The sequence below is a fragment of the Festucalex cinctus genome, chromosome 17, assembly GCF_051991245.1.
Source record: "Festucalex cinctus isolate MCC-2025b chromosome 17, RoL_Fcin_1.0, whole genome shotgun sequence".
Taxonomy (NCBI): domain Eukaryota; kingdom Metazoa; phylum Chordata; class Actinopteri; order Syngnathiformes; family Syngnathidae; genus Festucalex; species Festucalex cinctus.
Window position 1 is genome coordinate 20848478 of NC_135427.1, and position 17684 is coordinate 20866161.

Sequence of the window (17684 nt, forward strand, 5' to 3'; positions counted from 1 at the left end):
TCTTTCATTGCAATGTCGTTCATTCCTTCTGGACTCATTTAAGGAGTTGGTTACAATAAAAAAATATTGATTTCACCCTGACAGAAGAGTCTATTTTGTTTGGTGTATTTCAGGAAGACAAGAATTTGGAATTTGTTTTAAATGTTTTGTTGCTTTTAGGGAAATTCTTTATTCACAAATGCAGATATTTTAAAACAAAACCATGTCTTCTCCACTGCAAAAATGACTTTTTAATATTTTGTAAATCTTTGAAATTGGTTATAGTTAGTAAAGCCCCTCATTTAGTTTCTCTATTGGAAAGATTTGATTTATTATAGTCCTCTTACAAATGCAATTTATGTTGAATGTTATTTTATTTTTTTCTTTATTTTCAATGTTCAAGAATGTTTATGCTCAGTCTGTCAAGTAACTTGTCAGATGATTATAAAATGTGCCTTTACTTGTATGTGTATAATTGCTCAATTAAAAAAATAAAAAAATAAATAAATCTGTCCCTGCGTGATGACGTCACGCCACGACGGCCATCCTCCCCCGCCCCAAACGTCGAAGAAAGGCGCACAACATTCCTATTGTCCAAGATGGCGTCTTCGTCGTCGTCGTCGCCGCAGCTCTTCCGTCGCTGACTGGCGGACATGTTTTGCGTTTCTAGCCGCTCTGGGCTTCTTCGTCAAGGGGCGGAAGTGGCACTTTAGCCGAAACCGATCGAGGATTATTGTCGCTAGAGGAGCTCCTTCCCCGATTCCCGCCCCGTTCGTCGTCGTCGTCGTTGTCGTCCTTCCCGCCGACATGAAGCGGCAGGCCGCCAGGGAGATTTCGCCTCCGCCGTCGTCGTCCTCCAGGGCGACCGCCAAGCGCCTCCGGGAGCGGGACCGAGAGGGCGGCCGCCGCGAGGAGCTCGCCCCCCCGCCGCTGGCCCTGCTGCTGGCCGACAGCCGTGGCGGCGGAGGCGGACACCGCCGGAGGAGCCGCAGCCGGGAGCGTGACAAGGCGATGGCGATGGCGGTGGCTGCGGCCGGGCTGCGGCCCCCTGCCCGGGACTACAAGACGCTCCTCATCAGCAACGTGAGCCCGCAGGTGCCCGATGACGACCTGGAGGACGCTCTCTTCCACGAATTTAAACGGTTCGGCGACGTCAGCGTCAAATTGTCGCACACGCCGGAACTGGGCCGCATCGCCTACGTCAACTTCCGGCACGCGGAGGACGCCAAAGAAGCGCGCCACGCCAAAACGTCGCGGCTGCTGCTGGCCGAGCGGCCCCTCAAGATCGAGCCGGTGTACGTGCGCAGGAGGAGCGTGACGCCGCCAGATGTGGCCTACCTGGCCGCCGTGCACGCGCACACCCACACCTCCTACCCGCCCTACCGCCAGAGGTCGCTGTCGCCGCCCGGACCCTCGCTCAGCCTGCGCGAGCTGCGCGCGCGTCACTACGCCCTGGAGACCAGCCTGAGCCGCGATCGGCTGCTGGACTATTACGGGATGCTGGACGACAGGTAGGGATATAACGATAACGGCAATATCATGATATTGTGATATTAAAAGTGCCACAATATATCGTCGTCGTCATGTCACGATATTAAAAGCAGAACATCACGTTGATTTTCTTTTGTGTAGTTAAAGCACCCTCTGGTGGCTAGTTTTTTAGTGCATGTTTTGACCCTTCGATGTTTAAAACCCACGCTATAATGGTTAGATGAATAGTAAGTAATACATTTGTAAACCGAATCAATATGTGGAGGAACTCAATGTCTGCGTGCATGAGCAAGTAAGGGCCTCAATATATATTTATATAGTTTATATATAATATTAACTCCTCGGTGGCAGTGGATGAGATCCGCCCGGAGTTCCTAAAGACTCTGGATGTTGTGGGGCTGTCATGGTTGACACGCCTCTACAACATCGTGTGGACATCGGGGACAGTGCCTCTGGATTGGCAGACCGGGAAGGGAGACCGGAGGGTGTGTTCCAATTACAGAGGGATCATACTCCTCAGCCTCCCTGGTAAGGTCTATTCAGGGGTGCTGGAAAGGAGGGTCCGTCGGGAAGTTGAATCTCAGATTCAGGAGGAGCAGTGTGGTTTTCGTCCTGGCCATGGAACAGTGGACCAGCTCCACACCCTCGACAGGATCCTCGAGAGTGCGTAGGAGTTCGCTCAACCAGTCCACATGTGTTTTGTGGATTTGGAGAAGACGTTCGACCGTGTCCCTCCGGGAGTTCTGTGGGGGGTGCTTCTGGAGTACGGGGTACCGAGCCCCCTGATGCGGGCTGTTCGGTCCCTGTACGACCGGTGTCAGAGTTTGGTCCGCATTGTAAGTCGGATTCGTTTCCAGTGAGGGTTGGACTCCGCCAAGGCTGCCCTTTGTCACCGATTCTGTTCATAACTTTTATGGACAGAATTTCTAGGTGCAGCCGAGGTGTTGAGGGGGTCTGGTTTGGTGGTCTCAGCATTGCCGTTGTGGTGAAGAAAGAGCTGAGCCAAAAGGCGAAGCTCTCGATTTACCAGTCGATCGACGTTCCCACCCTCTATGATCACGATCTGTGGGTCGTAACCGAAAGACCAAGATCAAGAAAGGCGCACAACATTCCTATTGTCCAAGATTGCGTCGTCGTCGTCGCCGCAGCTCTTCCGTCGCTGACTGGCGGACATGTTTTGCGTTTCCAGCCGCTCTGGGCTTCTTCTTCAAGGGGCGGAAGTGGCGCTTTAGCCGAAACTTATCGAGGATTATTGTCGCCATTATTGTCGCCAGAGGAGCTCCTTCCCAGATTCCCGCCCCGTTCGTCGTCGTCATCGTCCTTTCCGCCGACATGAAGCGGCAGGCCGCCAGGGAGATTTCGCCTCCGTCGTCGTCCTCCAGGGCGACCGCCAAGCGCCTCCGGCAGCCGGACTGAGAGGGCGGCCGCCGCGAGGAGCTCGCCCCCCCCCCCCCCCCCCCCCCCCCCCCCCCGCCGCTGGCCCTGCACCTGGCCGGGAGAGACTCAAAGTCGAGCCGCTGCTCCTCCGCTTTGAGAGGAGCCAGCTGAGGTGGCTCGGGCATCAGGTTTGGATGCCTCCTGGACGCCTCCATGGAGAGGTGTTCCGGGCATGTCCTCCGGTGGAAGGCCCCGGGGACGACCCAGGACACACTGAAGAGACTATAAGGCGTTTTTCCACAGCCGGAACTTTTTGGAGAACTTTTCAGTTTACCTAGATAAAATTCAGTTTGCGCGTTTTTCCACCAACAACAATTACCCGGGTAATTAAATTCCCTAGGGGACATCCAAGTACTGTCTTAGCAGCAGGGTCTTGCTTTGCCAGGCAGGAACTTTGAGGGGGCGGGCTGTAATGGCCACGGCTGATTGGTCAAATTGGGGGGCGTTGTTTTTACGTCATCTGGGCTCAATCAAACTTATTTGAATTAATTACCGAGACTGCTGTGAAGCTGTGGAATCACAATTCTAAATTCCCTGCTGAACTTTTACAACCAAGAACTCCGTTTACGGGCTTGTCGGGGGAAAAACAGCTTATGTCTCTCGGCTGGCCTGGGAACGCCTTGGGATCTCGCAGGTGGAGCTGGTTGAAGTGGCTGGGGAAAGGGAAATCTGGGTTTCCCTCCTAAAGCTGCTGCCCCTGCGACCCAACCTCGGATAAGTGGTAGAAGATGGATGGATGGATGGATGGATAGATAGATATAATATTAATAATTTTTATAATATTTTCATTGTTGCAATGTACAAAAGCACAATATTTTGTGTTTTTTTTTCTTTACTATGAGCTAGGGCTGTACAATTAATCGAAATTCAATTATTCCACTCCACAATTACAAAATTAGCATAATTGTAATGAAAAAAAAATACGGTATTAATACTAATTAATGTGTTGTTTAAATTGATAAATTTTGACCTTTTTTTTTTTTTTTTTTTTAAATAACTAATTTAATAAGTTTTGTTCCATCCAAAAAGAACTTGCATAATTAGTGTTTCAAAGAATTTTGTCATTTTTTTTATTTTTTTATTTTATTTTTTTATTTTATTTTATTTTTTTTAAACCAAAAAAATTAAAGATCGTCCTACTGCACAGTGCACATGCTGCACTCCAACTTCAAGTTTTTGCTAGCATAAACAAATTAAATATATATTGTGCTAAATTCTATTTGTTTCTATTTTTTAATTGGTCCTAATCAGTGTTGCCACAGTTACCTTGAAAAAGTAACTTAGTTACTTTACTGATTACTTGGTTTTAAAAGTAACTAAATTGCGTTACTGATTACTTGATTTTAAAAGTAACTTAGTTAGATTAAAAGTTACTTTTTTAGTTACTTTCAGCAGCTGCCGATAACACCATCTCAACATAAAAATAATGCAGTAGAAACGGAGTTCCAAATACTTTATTGAAAGTGCATTTTTAACATGGAAATAAAGTTTTTTTTATGAAAAACAAAATAGGCAGTCTCTCTTGACTTCTTGTAACGTAAATACTTTTTATAAAACAAAAAATAAAAATCTATCCAGGTTGAAAATGAAAATTCCCTAAATTCCTCTATTGTTTGTTTGTTCCGCTATTCCAGTGTGTACACATGTATCAGTTTAAATATTTATTAGTAGTTATTGACAGTTATAATTGTTTTTTGGTTTGTTTGTTTTTTCTCTTCAAAATAAGGATCAGGAAAACAAAAGGTTGATAATTTAATGTTAAATATAAATATTTAACCTTTAGACAGACACCAACACAATTAAACAGAATATTTGCACATTGTGAAGTATTTCAGAAACCTAAATTTAAGACATGAAATAAACCTACCGTCCAGCCAAAAGAAATATGAAGCCACCTTATGGAACAATAAATCTATCAAACACATTTTAACCACTTAATATATGCAAAAATATTTCCAAAAGTTCATTTCCCTTTTTAATCAACAATTTTTGTATTTAACAATTTTTTTTTCTTTTGTCATCACTTTCATTTTTGGTTCATCTTTTTTTGTTTTTTTTAATCTGAGACACGATGATGACCACAGAATCACTACTGTTTATATTTAGTTTTTTGGGCTGTCGTAATCGCGGGCACGTCTCAGTTCTCCTATCTGCTGCTCATGCTAGTTGTAGACATTGACAGGGAGCCACAAACTGAGAAATTAGATACTTGCAGTGTGCTTTTAGCTTAGCTGGTGTGTTGGCTGTGGGACATACCTGTGTCGTTTGAATCCATGCATTGGATCGTCACGGGAGTTATTCTTTTTGGCTCACGCGCAGTACCAACACCACAAGTGCACCGAGAGGACTCGATAGCCATGGGAAAATACCGAGATGTACGGCACCGGCTTCTGCTAACTGTCTCCATTTGTATGTTGTCACTCGTTGCGCGCGCGCGCGCGCCGTGTCGCGAGCACGGAAACACGGAAGTAGCTTGAATGGTGATGCTACTGAAATGTAAACAAAACAAGTAGAGCACGGCGCAGAACTCTTGCTATTGTTATGAAAACCATAAAGCCTCACTCGCAACCGATACGGTCGTTTAGCTCCCCTTGACGAACGATGGTTCGGTCGAATCGTTTTTTTGTTCCACCCCTACTGAAAACGTAACTTAATTGTCTGACGTCACTCCCCCTGGCGAGAGGGCGGAGACGACCTCATCCCATAATGCTTCACGGACCAGTTAAGGATGGAAATAAATTATTTTTTTTTACCACTTTTATGGTCCATAATGCACACTTTTTTTGTTGTGTTGTGTGCCTGTTGGTTAATAAAACTAGTAGTAAAAGTATCATCACTTTTGTTTTGAATGTGCAAACAATTCATGACCAGACCATGGCTGAATTCAGTGTGGTGATCAATGACTTCTGCCTCATCTTCGTAGTTGTTTGTGACTGTTACAACAGTGAGATAGTTTGCCTTTTTCATGAAAATGTGGAGTAACGCATTGATTCTCTGGACAGTAACTTTAATCAGACTACTTTGTAGAATAAAGTAACGCGTTAGACTATTAGTTACTTTAGAAAGCAACTTTTTTGAGTAACGCGTTACTAAGTAACGCGTTACCGGCAACACTGGTCCTAATATATTTAAACATGTTCTTGTTTTGTATCAAAAAATAATCGTTTGAATAATTGTGATTTCAATTATTGCCCGAATAATGATCTTTTCCAGAACCAAGTAGCCCTACTATGAGCTAATTTTATTTTTTATTTTTTTGTATCGCCAACCTCCCCCCAAAATATCGTGATAATTATCGCACCTTGACCTTGATATTGTGATAACATGTTATTGTGATGATCGTTCCATCTCCACCGACAGGGGGCGCCCGTACGGCCTGGCGCCCGCCCCGCAGCCGCTTCCGCTGCCGGCCCCGCCCGACGACCTGAAGCCCGAGGACGACCAGCGCGCCACCAGCAACCTGTTCATCGGCAACCTGGACGGCGGCGTGACGGAGGCAGAGCTGCGGCGTGGCTTCGACAAGTACGGCGCCATCGAGGACGTGGTGATCAAGCGACCATCGCGGGGCCAGGGCGGCGCCTACGCCTTCGTCAAGTTCCACAACTTAGACATGGCGCACCGCGCCAAGGTGGCTATGCAGGGCCGCCTGCTGGGCGGCCACCCCATCAAGATTGGCTACGGCAAGGCCAACCCCACCACGCGGCTGTGGGTGGGCGGCCTGGGGCCCGCCAACTCGCTGGCCGCCCTGGCGCGCGAGTTCGACCGCTTCGGGAGCATCCGCAACATTGACTACGTCAAGGGCGACACCTTCGCCTACGTCCAGTACGAAAGTTTGGACGCCGCGCAGGCGGCGTGCACGCAGATGCGGGGCTTTCCCCTGGGCGGGGCCGAGCGCCGCCTGCGCGTGGACTTCGCCAAGGTGGAGGAGACGCCCGCTGCCGCCATCGTCGCCCGCCCTTTCGCGCCCGTGCAGCTGCTGCCCCACTACGACGCGCCGGGTGACGTCTATGGCCGGCGGCGGGGGGCGTCGCCGCCGGTCTCGCGCGACTTTGCTACCAGCCCGCCCCCACGGAGGGCAGGCCCGGCGGCCGACGTCTTGGGCAGGAGCAGGGCTCGGAGCCGCAGCAGGGAGCGCTGGCAGAAGGAGCGCGAGGAGAGGCGGGGCCGGAGGCGGAGCCGCAGCCCCTCGCCGGCTGAGCGGGAGAAGGGGCGGGGAGGCCGTGGCCGGGCTTCACCCGACGCCAGCCCTGACCGCGCCCGCATCCGGGCCCCAGACTCCACCACCGAGCCGCGCGACCACACCCCCGAGGCCAAGGGAGCTGAGTCTCCGGCCACGCGCCACCGCAAGCAGGCGGCGCCGTCGCCGCCCGCCGCCGGTCCGCCACCGCCGGGTGCTGGCTCGCTGTCGGAGTTTGCGTCGTCGTCGCTGGCCAAGAGTTGGCGCGGCGTGTTTGCGCTGAAGAACAGCAGCTTCCCAGCGCAGCTGTACCTGCTGGAGGGCGCCGCCCCCTTCTTCGGCGCCATCATGCGGCGCAACGGCGAGCCGCTCAAGATCGCGCAGCGCCTGCGCATGGACCAGAGCCGCCTGGACGAGGTAGCGCGCCGCGTCAAGGCGGGGCGCCCCGACGCCTTCGCTGTCCTGCTGGCCCTCCAGGGGCCTGCCGAGCGGCAGGGGGCCGGCGGACAGCCGGGGCTGCAGGTGCGGCTGCTGCGCCACCTGGTGGCCTACCTGCGCAACAAGGAGGCAGCGGGCGTGGTCAGCTTGCCCGGCGCCAAGGAGGGCGGCCCGGGCGCCATGCTGTACGCCTTCCCGCCGGGTGACTTCTCGCTGCAGTACCTGCAGGCGGCCAAGAGGGCGGCCACGCGTCTGGACGAAGAGCACATGGTGGTGGTGGTGGTCAACGACGCTAACTGACCTCAAGGGGGCGCCCGGAACTGAAGCTCTGCCTGCGCTCACTCGTGGACTGTTAGCACGTGGGCGTCTTGCTTTTAACACTACAAAAACGTCTCTCAACTTTTCACAAGTGTTTGCTTTCCAACGCATCTGGAAGTGAAAATGTTGTTTCCATGGTAACCTTTTTCAAGGACTAATTGTCTTTATATGTATTTTGTTTTTAACTGATGTTGTCATGTGAAGAAAAATGTTAACTCTTTACGGCATCACTTTTTTCTTTTAGTTCGTAAACATACACAGAGCGCACCCATTCCATCGTTAGCGTAGCTCGTCCACATGCTCACGTTAGTCTGGCTAGCCTGGAAGATCTTTCATCTGTTCACTGAACCGTTTATCCTCACTGTCAACAAATACAAGTTTCACATTAGCCACATGCTAGCATGTGCCATTCGTAAGGTTTCTTCTTGCGTACATTTTACATGCTAAACCACATGATCAGATTTTTTTATTTTTTTTTAATGTAGCATAAGCAATGCTAACAAAAAAACATTGTTGGCCACCCTTATCCGCAGACTAATTTGAAGGCGATAACATTATATATGCCAATCCACATGCTAAGATTAGCCATGCTAGTCCACATGGTAAACAACCCCAAGTGACAATTGAGAACATTTGGGTGTCTGATTTTTCCACAGTGCAAATGCTTCCTTTCCACAGGGAAAACAAATAGCGGATTGTATTGCTTTTGCCTGTGACTAGCATACAAAGCAGGCAGATGACTCATCACATTTTGAAATCAAAATGAGCCAACAGCTTCCTTTCACCAAGTTGACCGCCATTTTCATTTGATTTGTGTAAACTCGGAATTGTCAATAATCCACTATTAAACATATATAATAGATTCATCTTACCATAGCAGTGGTTGCACTAAATCACACGTGAGCAGATAGCATTCTAGTAGCTGCTGTGCTAATCTGCAAAATAATAATCAGACAGCAATATCAATTCTGCTAGCCCACATGCTAATAAATGTAGATAATAGTATTAACAGTTACATTTTAGCATTGGTATTGCTCATCCCCATGCTAATAAAACTTGACAGTCTTGCATTAAGCAACAGCTTAATCAAGTCGATAGCATTACTCAATTAGCAATTCTTGATAAAGGTTAGTGTTTTTGAAAATCAAAATGTTTGCTGGTGCTGAGCAATTGAAAGCTGTAATGCAAATGTTAACCACGGGATGGCACACCAGCGACTCCAACCCGAAGCTGCAATTTAGAAGTAGAAGAAGAAGAAGAAGAAGGTCATGGCCTCTACGTCTACAACGTCGATCTCAAAAGTACCCAAATAACAGTTTTTTTGTTTTTGTTTTTTTTCACTCACTCACTCACTCACACAAACACGCACACAAACAAACATGGTCTCCCAGGTGGGGAAGCGAACCCACGCCAACCGGCACCGAAGGCAAGTAACGGTTCCACTCCTCCACCTAGAGCCCAGTACCCAAATAACAGTTGTAGTTGTTTTCAGAGCGTTGACAGTTTGTTTTTTTAAGTACACGAGGAGTTGGCAAATAGTCAACGCTGACAACAAACGTTACAAGCGGCTACGAGTAAGCGAAGCTGGTGTTGTCACGATGGACTTAATTCCCTTGCGGATGGACGGCGGACGCCTCCAGGATGCTCAACAAAGGTGAGTGAGCCACTTTACTCATTTGGGGAATGACATGCAGCACAAACAACGCTTGTGTAATATGAAAAGGATCGAAAACGTGCACATATTGTTGGGTTGCACTTATTGGCAATTCTCTGCCATATTTCCATCTTTGAATGGGATTTACAATTACACACCCACCCAGGCGAGAACGTTAATATCTCGGACGATGGCTTATGTTGAGAGAAAAAAAAAATTACTGCCCCCCCCCCCCCTTTTTTATTTATTTATTTATTTATTTTTTAAACATTTTTTTTCCACTTGGCGGCTGAAGATGATATCACCTGTGCTGAGGAAGTAGGTAACGACCAGTCGCGACTCACCTATGTTCTGGTTTTGGTTATCAAACTGAGCCATGATTGGTCGTTACCACTTCCTCAGCACAGGTGATGTCATCTTCAGTCGACAGCAAGTGGAAAAAAAACTTTTTAAAGGTATTAATTGTACATGATTAAAATATTATGACATTATCACATAAATTATACACAAAATGTTAACTTTTTACGATTGATAATGGCTCAATAAGTCAAGTATCCCTTTCCTGATAAACCAGGGGTTGGGCAAACTGGGTCCTGGAGGGTCGGAGTCCTGCAGGTTTCCCTTCTCCAACACCTGATTCACATGAGCAGCTCATCATCAGTAAACTCGGCATAAGTCTGATAACATTAGAATCAGCTGTGTTGGCGGAGGGAAACCTCTCCAACCTGCAGGACAACCAAGCACCTGACCTGACTACTTGGCCTTCCGATTGGATAATCTTGCGGTGAGTTGTTGACCAGGGGTGTATTTCACAAAGCAGGTTCAACAAACTGTGAGATTAATCCGGAACAACGAGTTCACATACCCTCAGATAGCAAACTGCGTTTTGGGTTCCAGCACAGCCATTTCCAGTGTGTTATATCAACGCAGAGTCGCTACAGCTGGACTGACTACCCGTCTTAAAAGACCGCCTCAATGGAACCCTGATTCGTCGAGTCACCATGGCAACGGGGAAGCTGAGCGCGGCGTCGCCCTCTACTTCCGCGTTGCTTTTTTTCCTCCCTGCCCCTCTCAACCGAAAATCTGAATGCGATCAAATTTGAGGTTGCTAAATTTGTAAGAAAATACAGCTCTGCCTTAATTAAACGGAGAAGAGCAGAGGAAGAGGAGATTATTTCTATAATAACATCGCTTACTCAGAAGTCACCTGAATGTCTGTCTATTATTGAAAAAGAAACACTTAGAGAAAACCAAAGCAAGCTTGACAACTTATATATGCTTAGAGCAAAAGGAGCTTTTATTAGATCGAGGCAAAGGTGGATGGAAGAGGGGGAGAGGAATTCGACATACTTTTTTAAATTAGAAAAGTTACACTCTCAAAATAACACTATCCGACGACTTCAAATTGACAATGATCTTTGTGATGATCCTAGACGGATTGCTACATACTGTTCTAATTTTTATAGTAAGTTGTATACCGCTCAGTATTGTAAGAGGAGTGCGTCTGACTTTTTAGACTTGAGGTGAATAGAATTGATATTACTGATAGATGTGTGAAGCTCCTTTGACTCTTCTTGAAATTACGGATTCCATCAAAAGTCTTAAACTAAATAAATCTCCTGGGGTCGATGGAATAATTTCAGAATTTTATCAAAAATTTGCTGAACAGTTGAGCCCCTTTTTGTTAAAAGTGTTCACAGAAAGTATAAATGATGGATCACTCCCTCCTACATTAACCCAAGGTCTGATTACGCTTATTCCGAAGCCAAAAAAAGATGTGCTTTTTCTTGATAACTGACGTCCAATTTGTCTTTTGAATAACGATTATAAAATATTAGCGATTCCTCTTGCCAAACGACTTAAATTAGTTTTGAATGATATTATAGATGAGTCTCAGTCCGGGTTTATGGATAATAGGCATATATGCTAATAATATTAGGCTGGTATTAGACATTTTAGATTATTCTGAATTTATTAATGATAATAGGCTAGCTATATTTTGTTTCTGGATTTTTATAAAACATTTGATTCGGTCGAACACGAGTTTATATTTAAATCTTCAGAAAAATTTGGTTTTGGTTATTTTTTCCATAAAGCTATTCGCACCCTGTATGCTAATAATAATAGCTCTATTAAATTGAGTACTGGTACCACTCCCCGTTTTGACATTAAACGGGGAATTCGACAAGGATGTTCGATTTCTCCTTACCTCTTCCTCCTTGTTACGCAACTTTTAGCCAACCATATTAAGTCAAGCACTTTGAGAGGTATTAAAATTGCAGAACGAGAAATAGTTATTAGTCAATTAGCCGATGATACTACTCTTTTTCTTGAGGATTCTGACCAGATTGCGTCTGCTCTAGATATCATAAAGGTGTTCTCTAGGGCTTCTGGACTATACCTGAATATAAATAAATGTGAGCTTATGGCAGTGAAAGATTCTGTTGTTGGCTCAATTTTGAACATTCCTGTCAAAGACACAGTTACATATTTGGGAATATGTATCATCAAAAAAGAAGTCCCCTGAATTTTACACCAGTTATTGAAAAAAAACTAAAAAAAGATTTAATATGTGGCTTCTTGGAGACTTGTCTTTAAGAGGTAGAACCCTATTAAGCAAAGCAGAAGGTATTTCCAGACTTACTTATGCTGCCCTTTCAGTGTATGTAGATAATAAGACTATTAAAGATATAGACCAGATGGTTTTCAATTTCTTGTGGAAGAATAAAACGCATTACATTTGTAGGAGCCATATAGTACCTTTTGGTGATTTATTCCTGTGTGGGTGTGGGTGTTTGTGTGTTTGTGTTCCACACGTTTTACTATCACGATGATTGACGGTGTCACAACTCACCAGTGGGAGTGGTCTGTCTTGGTATTAAGTGGACTCACCTGTGGTGTGGGTGGCGGTCATTGATCACTTGGTGGGGTGAGCTGGGGAAGAAACTTTTTGTTGACCGCATCAGAACGCATCAAATAATCGACATTGGAATAAGCTCAAGAGTCAACTTGGAACCGTGGGTTACAATTGGGAGGACGTTGCTTCGAGCCAGTGAAGCGGAGACGCCCCGAATTGAAGGTACCTTGTTTGGCGAGATAAGTGCATGTTGGTGATTGTATTGAGCTATAAGAAGATATAGCGCGTCAGCAAGGTTTTAAACTCCCCATGTCTCAGCCTGCCGTGGCGTCATTAACAACCAGACGCCGCAATATTTGTCAACAAAAAACTTCTCTTGTTTGAAGCGCTGATTTACGGATAATCCAGGATGTTTTGAGATCGCTAAACGAGGAGTGATGCGAACGCATTTGGAAAGCTGGTCCGCATTCATTCATGAATCTGCTGCAACGCTGAGTATGGTTACAACGTTTCGTCCGAATGAAAGTTATCTTGGTCACCAATTGGATCTCTTGTGTGTGGACTTGTCAACACTGTCAGCTTGTTTGGGACTTGGAGTCAAGTTTGGTTTATGTCGGGAATGGTGAAAAGACTTATTGAAAAAAGAAAAAGAAAAAAAAAGTTAAAAAAAAAAAAAAGGCTGATTTTGTGTCAGAAGTTGAAGACAAGTGGACATTTTGGTGAGCTTTGAACATTTTGTGGATAATACAATGGATGAAGGCAGCTCAAATGTTAATGAAGTGGATGGGAAGAGACAGCCTAAGCTTACAGTTAAAGCATATGAATATAAGCTGGAAAGACTTCAAGATGAAAGAAAAGCCAAAGTAAAGATGATTAAAAGCATAGTAAGACAAATGACTGAACTGATGAAAAAGGTTGAGAATGCTGAAAAGGTTCAATCATGTCTTGAAAGTATGTCTAGTTTGTTTAATGAGGCAAGTAGGCTTCATGATGACATTATTCCTATGGTTCCCCATGATGAACAAGAAAAACAAAATATGTGGTTTAGCAGTGTTGAAGAGCATAAATCTGCTTTTATGGAAGAGGCAAATAAATGGCTTTTGGAGTTGCCGAAGTTTTGTGATATACCATCAGAGGGCGCTGTTGGACCAACATCCATCCATCCATATGAAAAACAAGACTGATGATATGACATGTATGTTAAGAACTCTGATGAACCAGAAAAGTTCTGCTGTGGATATAGCACCAAATGACAGTGTCTGTAATGTATCTAATAAAACACACAAAAAACGTAGTACAGTTTTGACCAAGTCTGTTGTGTCCAGTACATCTTCAGCCCGATTAAGAGCAGAAGCCGAGACTGCTGCTCTTATCGCTCGTCAAAAATTACTGCGGCAAAAGCATGTCATACAAGAACAAGAGCAACAATTTAAGGAGAAAAATGGAGGCGTTGGATTTGGACATGGAATTGGCAGCGTCTATGGCAAGAGTGAATGTGTTAAAGGCTTCGGAAGGTTCTCAGCTTTCGGATAAATCTGATGGAATGAACTCTTATTTAAAAAGTAATAGAAATGCGCAGCTAAATGTGGATGCTGAAACTTTTTTGCCTGAAGTTACTACTAGTACTCAGCCAACATGGATAAAGATGACAAAGAATGTTGTTTCTACTGAATGTGCTGATGTGAAACCTAAAGTACGCCATCAAACGAAGCTTCTCTCTGTTACACCTGGGGCTAGTTTGTCAGTATTACCACCACAACATGAGCCTATTTCCACCATTCAGCGTGACATAGTTGCACCCACAGCAGAGAAAACTCCTGATCAACGTTTGATTACAGTACTAGAGAAGCAGAATGAAATAACATCTTTACTAGTCAAACAGCAATCACTTTTTCTTCTACCTAAAGAAGATTTGCAAGTTTTTGATGGAGATCCATTACAATATCAAACTTTTATTAGAGGATTTGAACACAACATCGAGGAAAGGACACCCAGCCACAAGGATTGTTTGTATTACCTTGAGCAATATACAAAAGGCCAGTCTCAGGATTTGGTTCGAAGTTGCCAACATCTACCACCTGCTCGTGGATACATTAAAGCAAAAGCTTTGCTACAAGAACATTTTGGAGACCCATTTAAAGTATCTTCTGCATACATGGAAAAGGTGCTGTCATGGCCTTTGATAAAAGGGGAAAATCTCAAGGAATTGCAGGCTTACAGTTTATTGCTACGTGAATGCTGTAACTCAATGGGAGATTCTGTGAGTGATTTAAATGTACCTACTAATATGCAAACTATTGTGAAAAAATTGCCCTATAAGTTGAGAGATAAGTGGAGAAGTACAGTTTGCACTTTGCAAGAAACGCATCATCGCAGAGCGACCTTTCATGACATTGAGGAATTCATTGAGAAGCAAGTTAGAATTGCAAGTGACCCACTTTTTGGAGACATACAAGATTCACCAGGAACTGGAAGAAGAGAGTTTAAAACTGCAACATTTCGGACGACTACAAAACCTCGAGGAAGTAGTTTTGCCACTACAATAGCACCTGTACAAAGTAAATTGGACCCTGTAAATAAAAAAGAGAACTTTATTGTAAAGCCGTGTTTGTTTTGTGGAGATGGACATTCTTTGGATAATTGCCTTCTATTGGACAAAAAGACACAAGAAGAAAAAATGTCTTTTTTGAAGGAAAACAGGATGTGCTTTGGTTGTTTTGGAATTGGGCACAGAAGTAAAGATTGCAAAAAACGTTTGACGTGCAGACTATGCAATCTAAAGCACCCTACATTGTTGCATATTCACAAAACAAAGCGAACAAGTTCAACAGGTCAATGGTGGATTAGAAGATGGCAAGGAAGGTGCTGTGGTGTCAATCCAGTCCAGTGGCTTGACTGGGGCCGGTAATCAGGATTGTGCCTTGTCAATATTACCGGTGCAGGTGAAATCCAAAAAGGGGAACCGAACTTTGATAACTCATGCATTTTTGGATCCGGGAAGCACTGCTTCATTTTGTACTGAGCGTCTCATGAATCGACTTAATCTCACAGGACGAGAGCTTGGAATTCTTCTTAGAACAATGGGACAAGAGAAAGTTGTAAACAGCTGTCTGCTATCCGATTTGGAAGTGGCTGGTATGGACTCCAACAATTTTGTTGATTTACCGGAGATTTTCACACAAAGGGACATGCCTGTTCATCAAGGAAACATTCCAAGAACAGAAGATCTTCAACGTTGGCCACATTTGAGGCATATACAGATACCAGAGGTTGACGCAGAAGTGGACCTCCTTATTGGCACCAACACACCTCAAGCACTGGAGCCCTGGGAGGTTGTTCGTGCAGTAGACGGTGGCCCATATGCCATCAAGACCATCCTTGGCTGGACGGTGAATGGACCACTCAGAGGAGACTTCAAAATAAAGAATCAATGCTTACAGCCTGACATTACAGTAAATCACATCTCAGTGGCAAGATTGGACGAGCTTTGGCAAAAACAATTAAAGATTGATTTCCCTGAAAACTCATTTGACGAGAATGATGGATTGTCAAAAGAGGATGAGCAATTCATAAAGTCAGTCACGAACTCAATTAAGCTTGTTGATGGACATTATAGTATTGGTTTGCCGGTAAAACAAGGTTACGTTGAAATGCCAAACAATAAGACAGTTGCAGAACAGCGTGCATTGAGTCTCAAAAAACGCTTTCATAAAGATCCGTCTTTTCGCTGGGAATATGTGACATTTATGTCTGAAATGTTAAACAATGGATATGCAGAAAGAGTACTACCAGAACAGTTGACGCGTTGTGATGGAAAAGTATGGTATATACCCCATCACGGTGTGTATCACCCTAGAAAAGGAAAGCTGCGCGTGGTTTTTGACTGCGGTGCTACGTTCCAGGGGACGTCTTTGAACTCTCAACTCCTCCAAGGCCCAGATCTTACAAGCCAACTGATTGGTGTTCTTACAAGATTTCGCAAAGAACCAGTGGTGCTTGTGGCTGACATAGAGGCTATGTTTCATCAGGTTCGAGTACCAGCTGAAGACCGCGACCTGCTGAGTTTCTTATGGTGGCCTGATGGAGATTGTGAGCAGGAGCTGGTTGAGTACAGGATGGTGGCACATCTGTTTGGTGCCACATCGTCTCCAAGCTGTGCCTGTTTTGCCCTTCGTCAGTGTGCTGAGGACAATCGGAATCATTTCACTCCCATGGCAATTAACACTCTCTTAAAACACTTTTATGTTGATGACTGTTTGGTATCAACTACATCTGAAGAGGAAGCTTTATCCCTTTACAAGGAACTAAGTGAATTTTGTGCCAAAGGTGGGTTTAAACTCATGAAGTGGATCAGTAACAGCCGTTCTGTCCTTGCTGCAATTTCCTTGGAGGAAAGAGCCAAAGAAGTGAAAGACTTGGATTTGGACAGTGATGTTTTACCTGTGGAGCGAGCTTTGGGTGTGCAGTGGTGCATGCAGTCGGACACATTCAAATTCAAGATCACCTTGAAAGAACGTCCACTCACAAGAAGAGGTATCCTCTCTGTCATCAGTTCCATATATGATCCTCTTGGTTTTCTTGCACCTATTGTCCTGTCCGCCAAGAAAATCCTCCAAAATCTCTGCAGGAAACATCTGGGATGGGATGATTCATTAACCCCTTCTGTAGTCAAACAATGGATGACTTGGCTGAAAGACCTCCACAATCTAGAACATTGGCAGGTCAATAGATGTCTTAAACCTGTGGACTTCGGTGATGTCATCTCTGCTCAACTTCACCATTTTGCTGATGCGAGTGAGGAAGGATTTGGGACAGTGACTTACGTGTTATTCCATAATATAAGCGGAAAGGCCTACTGTGCATTTGTGATGGGTAAGGCACGGGTGGCTCCTCTCAAAACAGTTACAATTCCTCGTATGGAGTTGACTGCTGCAGTGTTGGCTAGCAGGATGGACAAGCTCTGGAGAAAAGAGTTACAGATGGACTTAAAGGATTCAGTGTTTTGGACGGACAGCACTTCTGTTTTGAAATATATAAAGAATGAGACATCAAGGTTCAAGACTTTTGTTGCAAACAGTTTCGGAAATACTTAAGTTGTCCAGTGTATGTCAGTGGAGATATGTGCATACTTCAATAAACCCTGCGGATTTAGCCTCCAGAGGAGCTACTGTCGAGACCTTTTTGAAAACTGGTGAATGGATTCGTGGTCCGGATTTTCTTTTGGAACCTGAAAGAAACTGGCCAAAGAACCCTGAAAGTGCAGAGGAGATTCTCATTGGTGACCCTGAGGTCAAACTTATGGTAAATGCTGTACAAATGGAAGAAGCAAGTCC

At 45.1% G+C, this 17684-nt stretch overlaps 1 protein-coding gene and 1 long non-coding RNA gene across 2 annotated transcripts in view; both read left to right on the forward strand.

Moving 5' to 3' along the window:
- Nucleotides 1–524: 524 nt before the first annotated feature.
- Nucleotides 525–8060, forward strand: rbm15b (RNA binding motif protein 15B). The gene is made up of 2 exons (XM_077501637.1): nt 525–1490; nt 6268–8060. The coding sequence occupies exons 1-2, from the start codon at nt 787–789 to the stop codon at nt 7820–7822; spliced, it is 2259 nt and encodes a 752-aa protein (XP_077357763.1). The 5' UTR covers nt 525–786; the 3' UTR covers nt 7823–8060.
- An 877-nt stretch (nt 8061–8937) lies between these two features.
- LOC144004473 (uncharacterized) overlaps nt 8938–17684 on the forward strand; it is a 36159-nt gene continuing 27412 nt past the window's right edge. The window contains exon 1 of the long non-coding RNA XR_013279385.1: nt 8938–9494. This is a non-coding gene — a long non-coding RNA (uncharacterized LOC144004473). The remainder of the gene's footprint in view (nt 9495–17684) is intronic.

Coding starts and splice junctions, on each gene's coding strand:
- rbm15b (XM_077501637.1), top strand. CDS start 787: ATGAAGCGGCAGGCCGCCAGGGAGATTTCGCCTCCGCCGTCGTCGTCC. Junction 1,491..6,267: donor TACGGGATGCTGGACGACAG/GTAGGGATATAA, acceptor CTCCACCGACAG/GGGGCGCCCGTACGGCCTGG.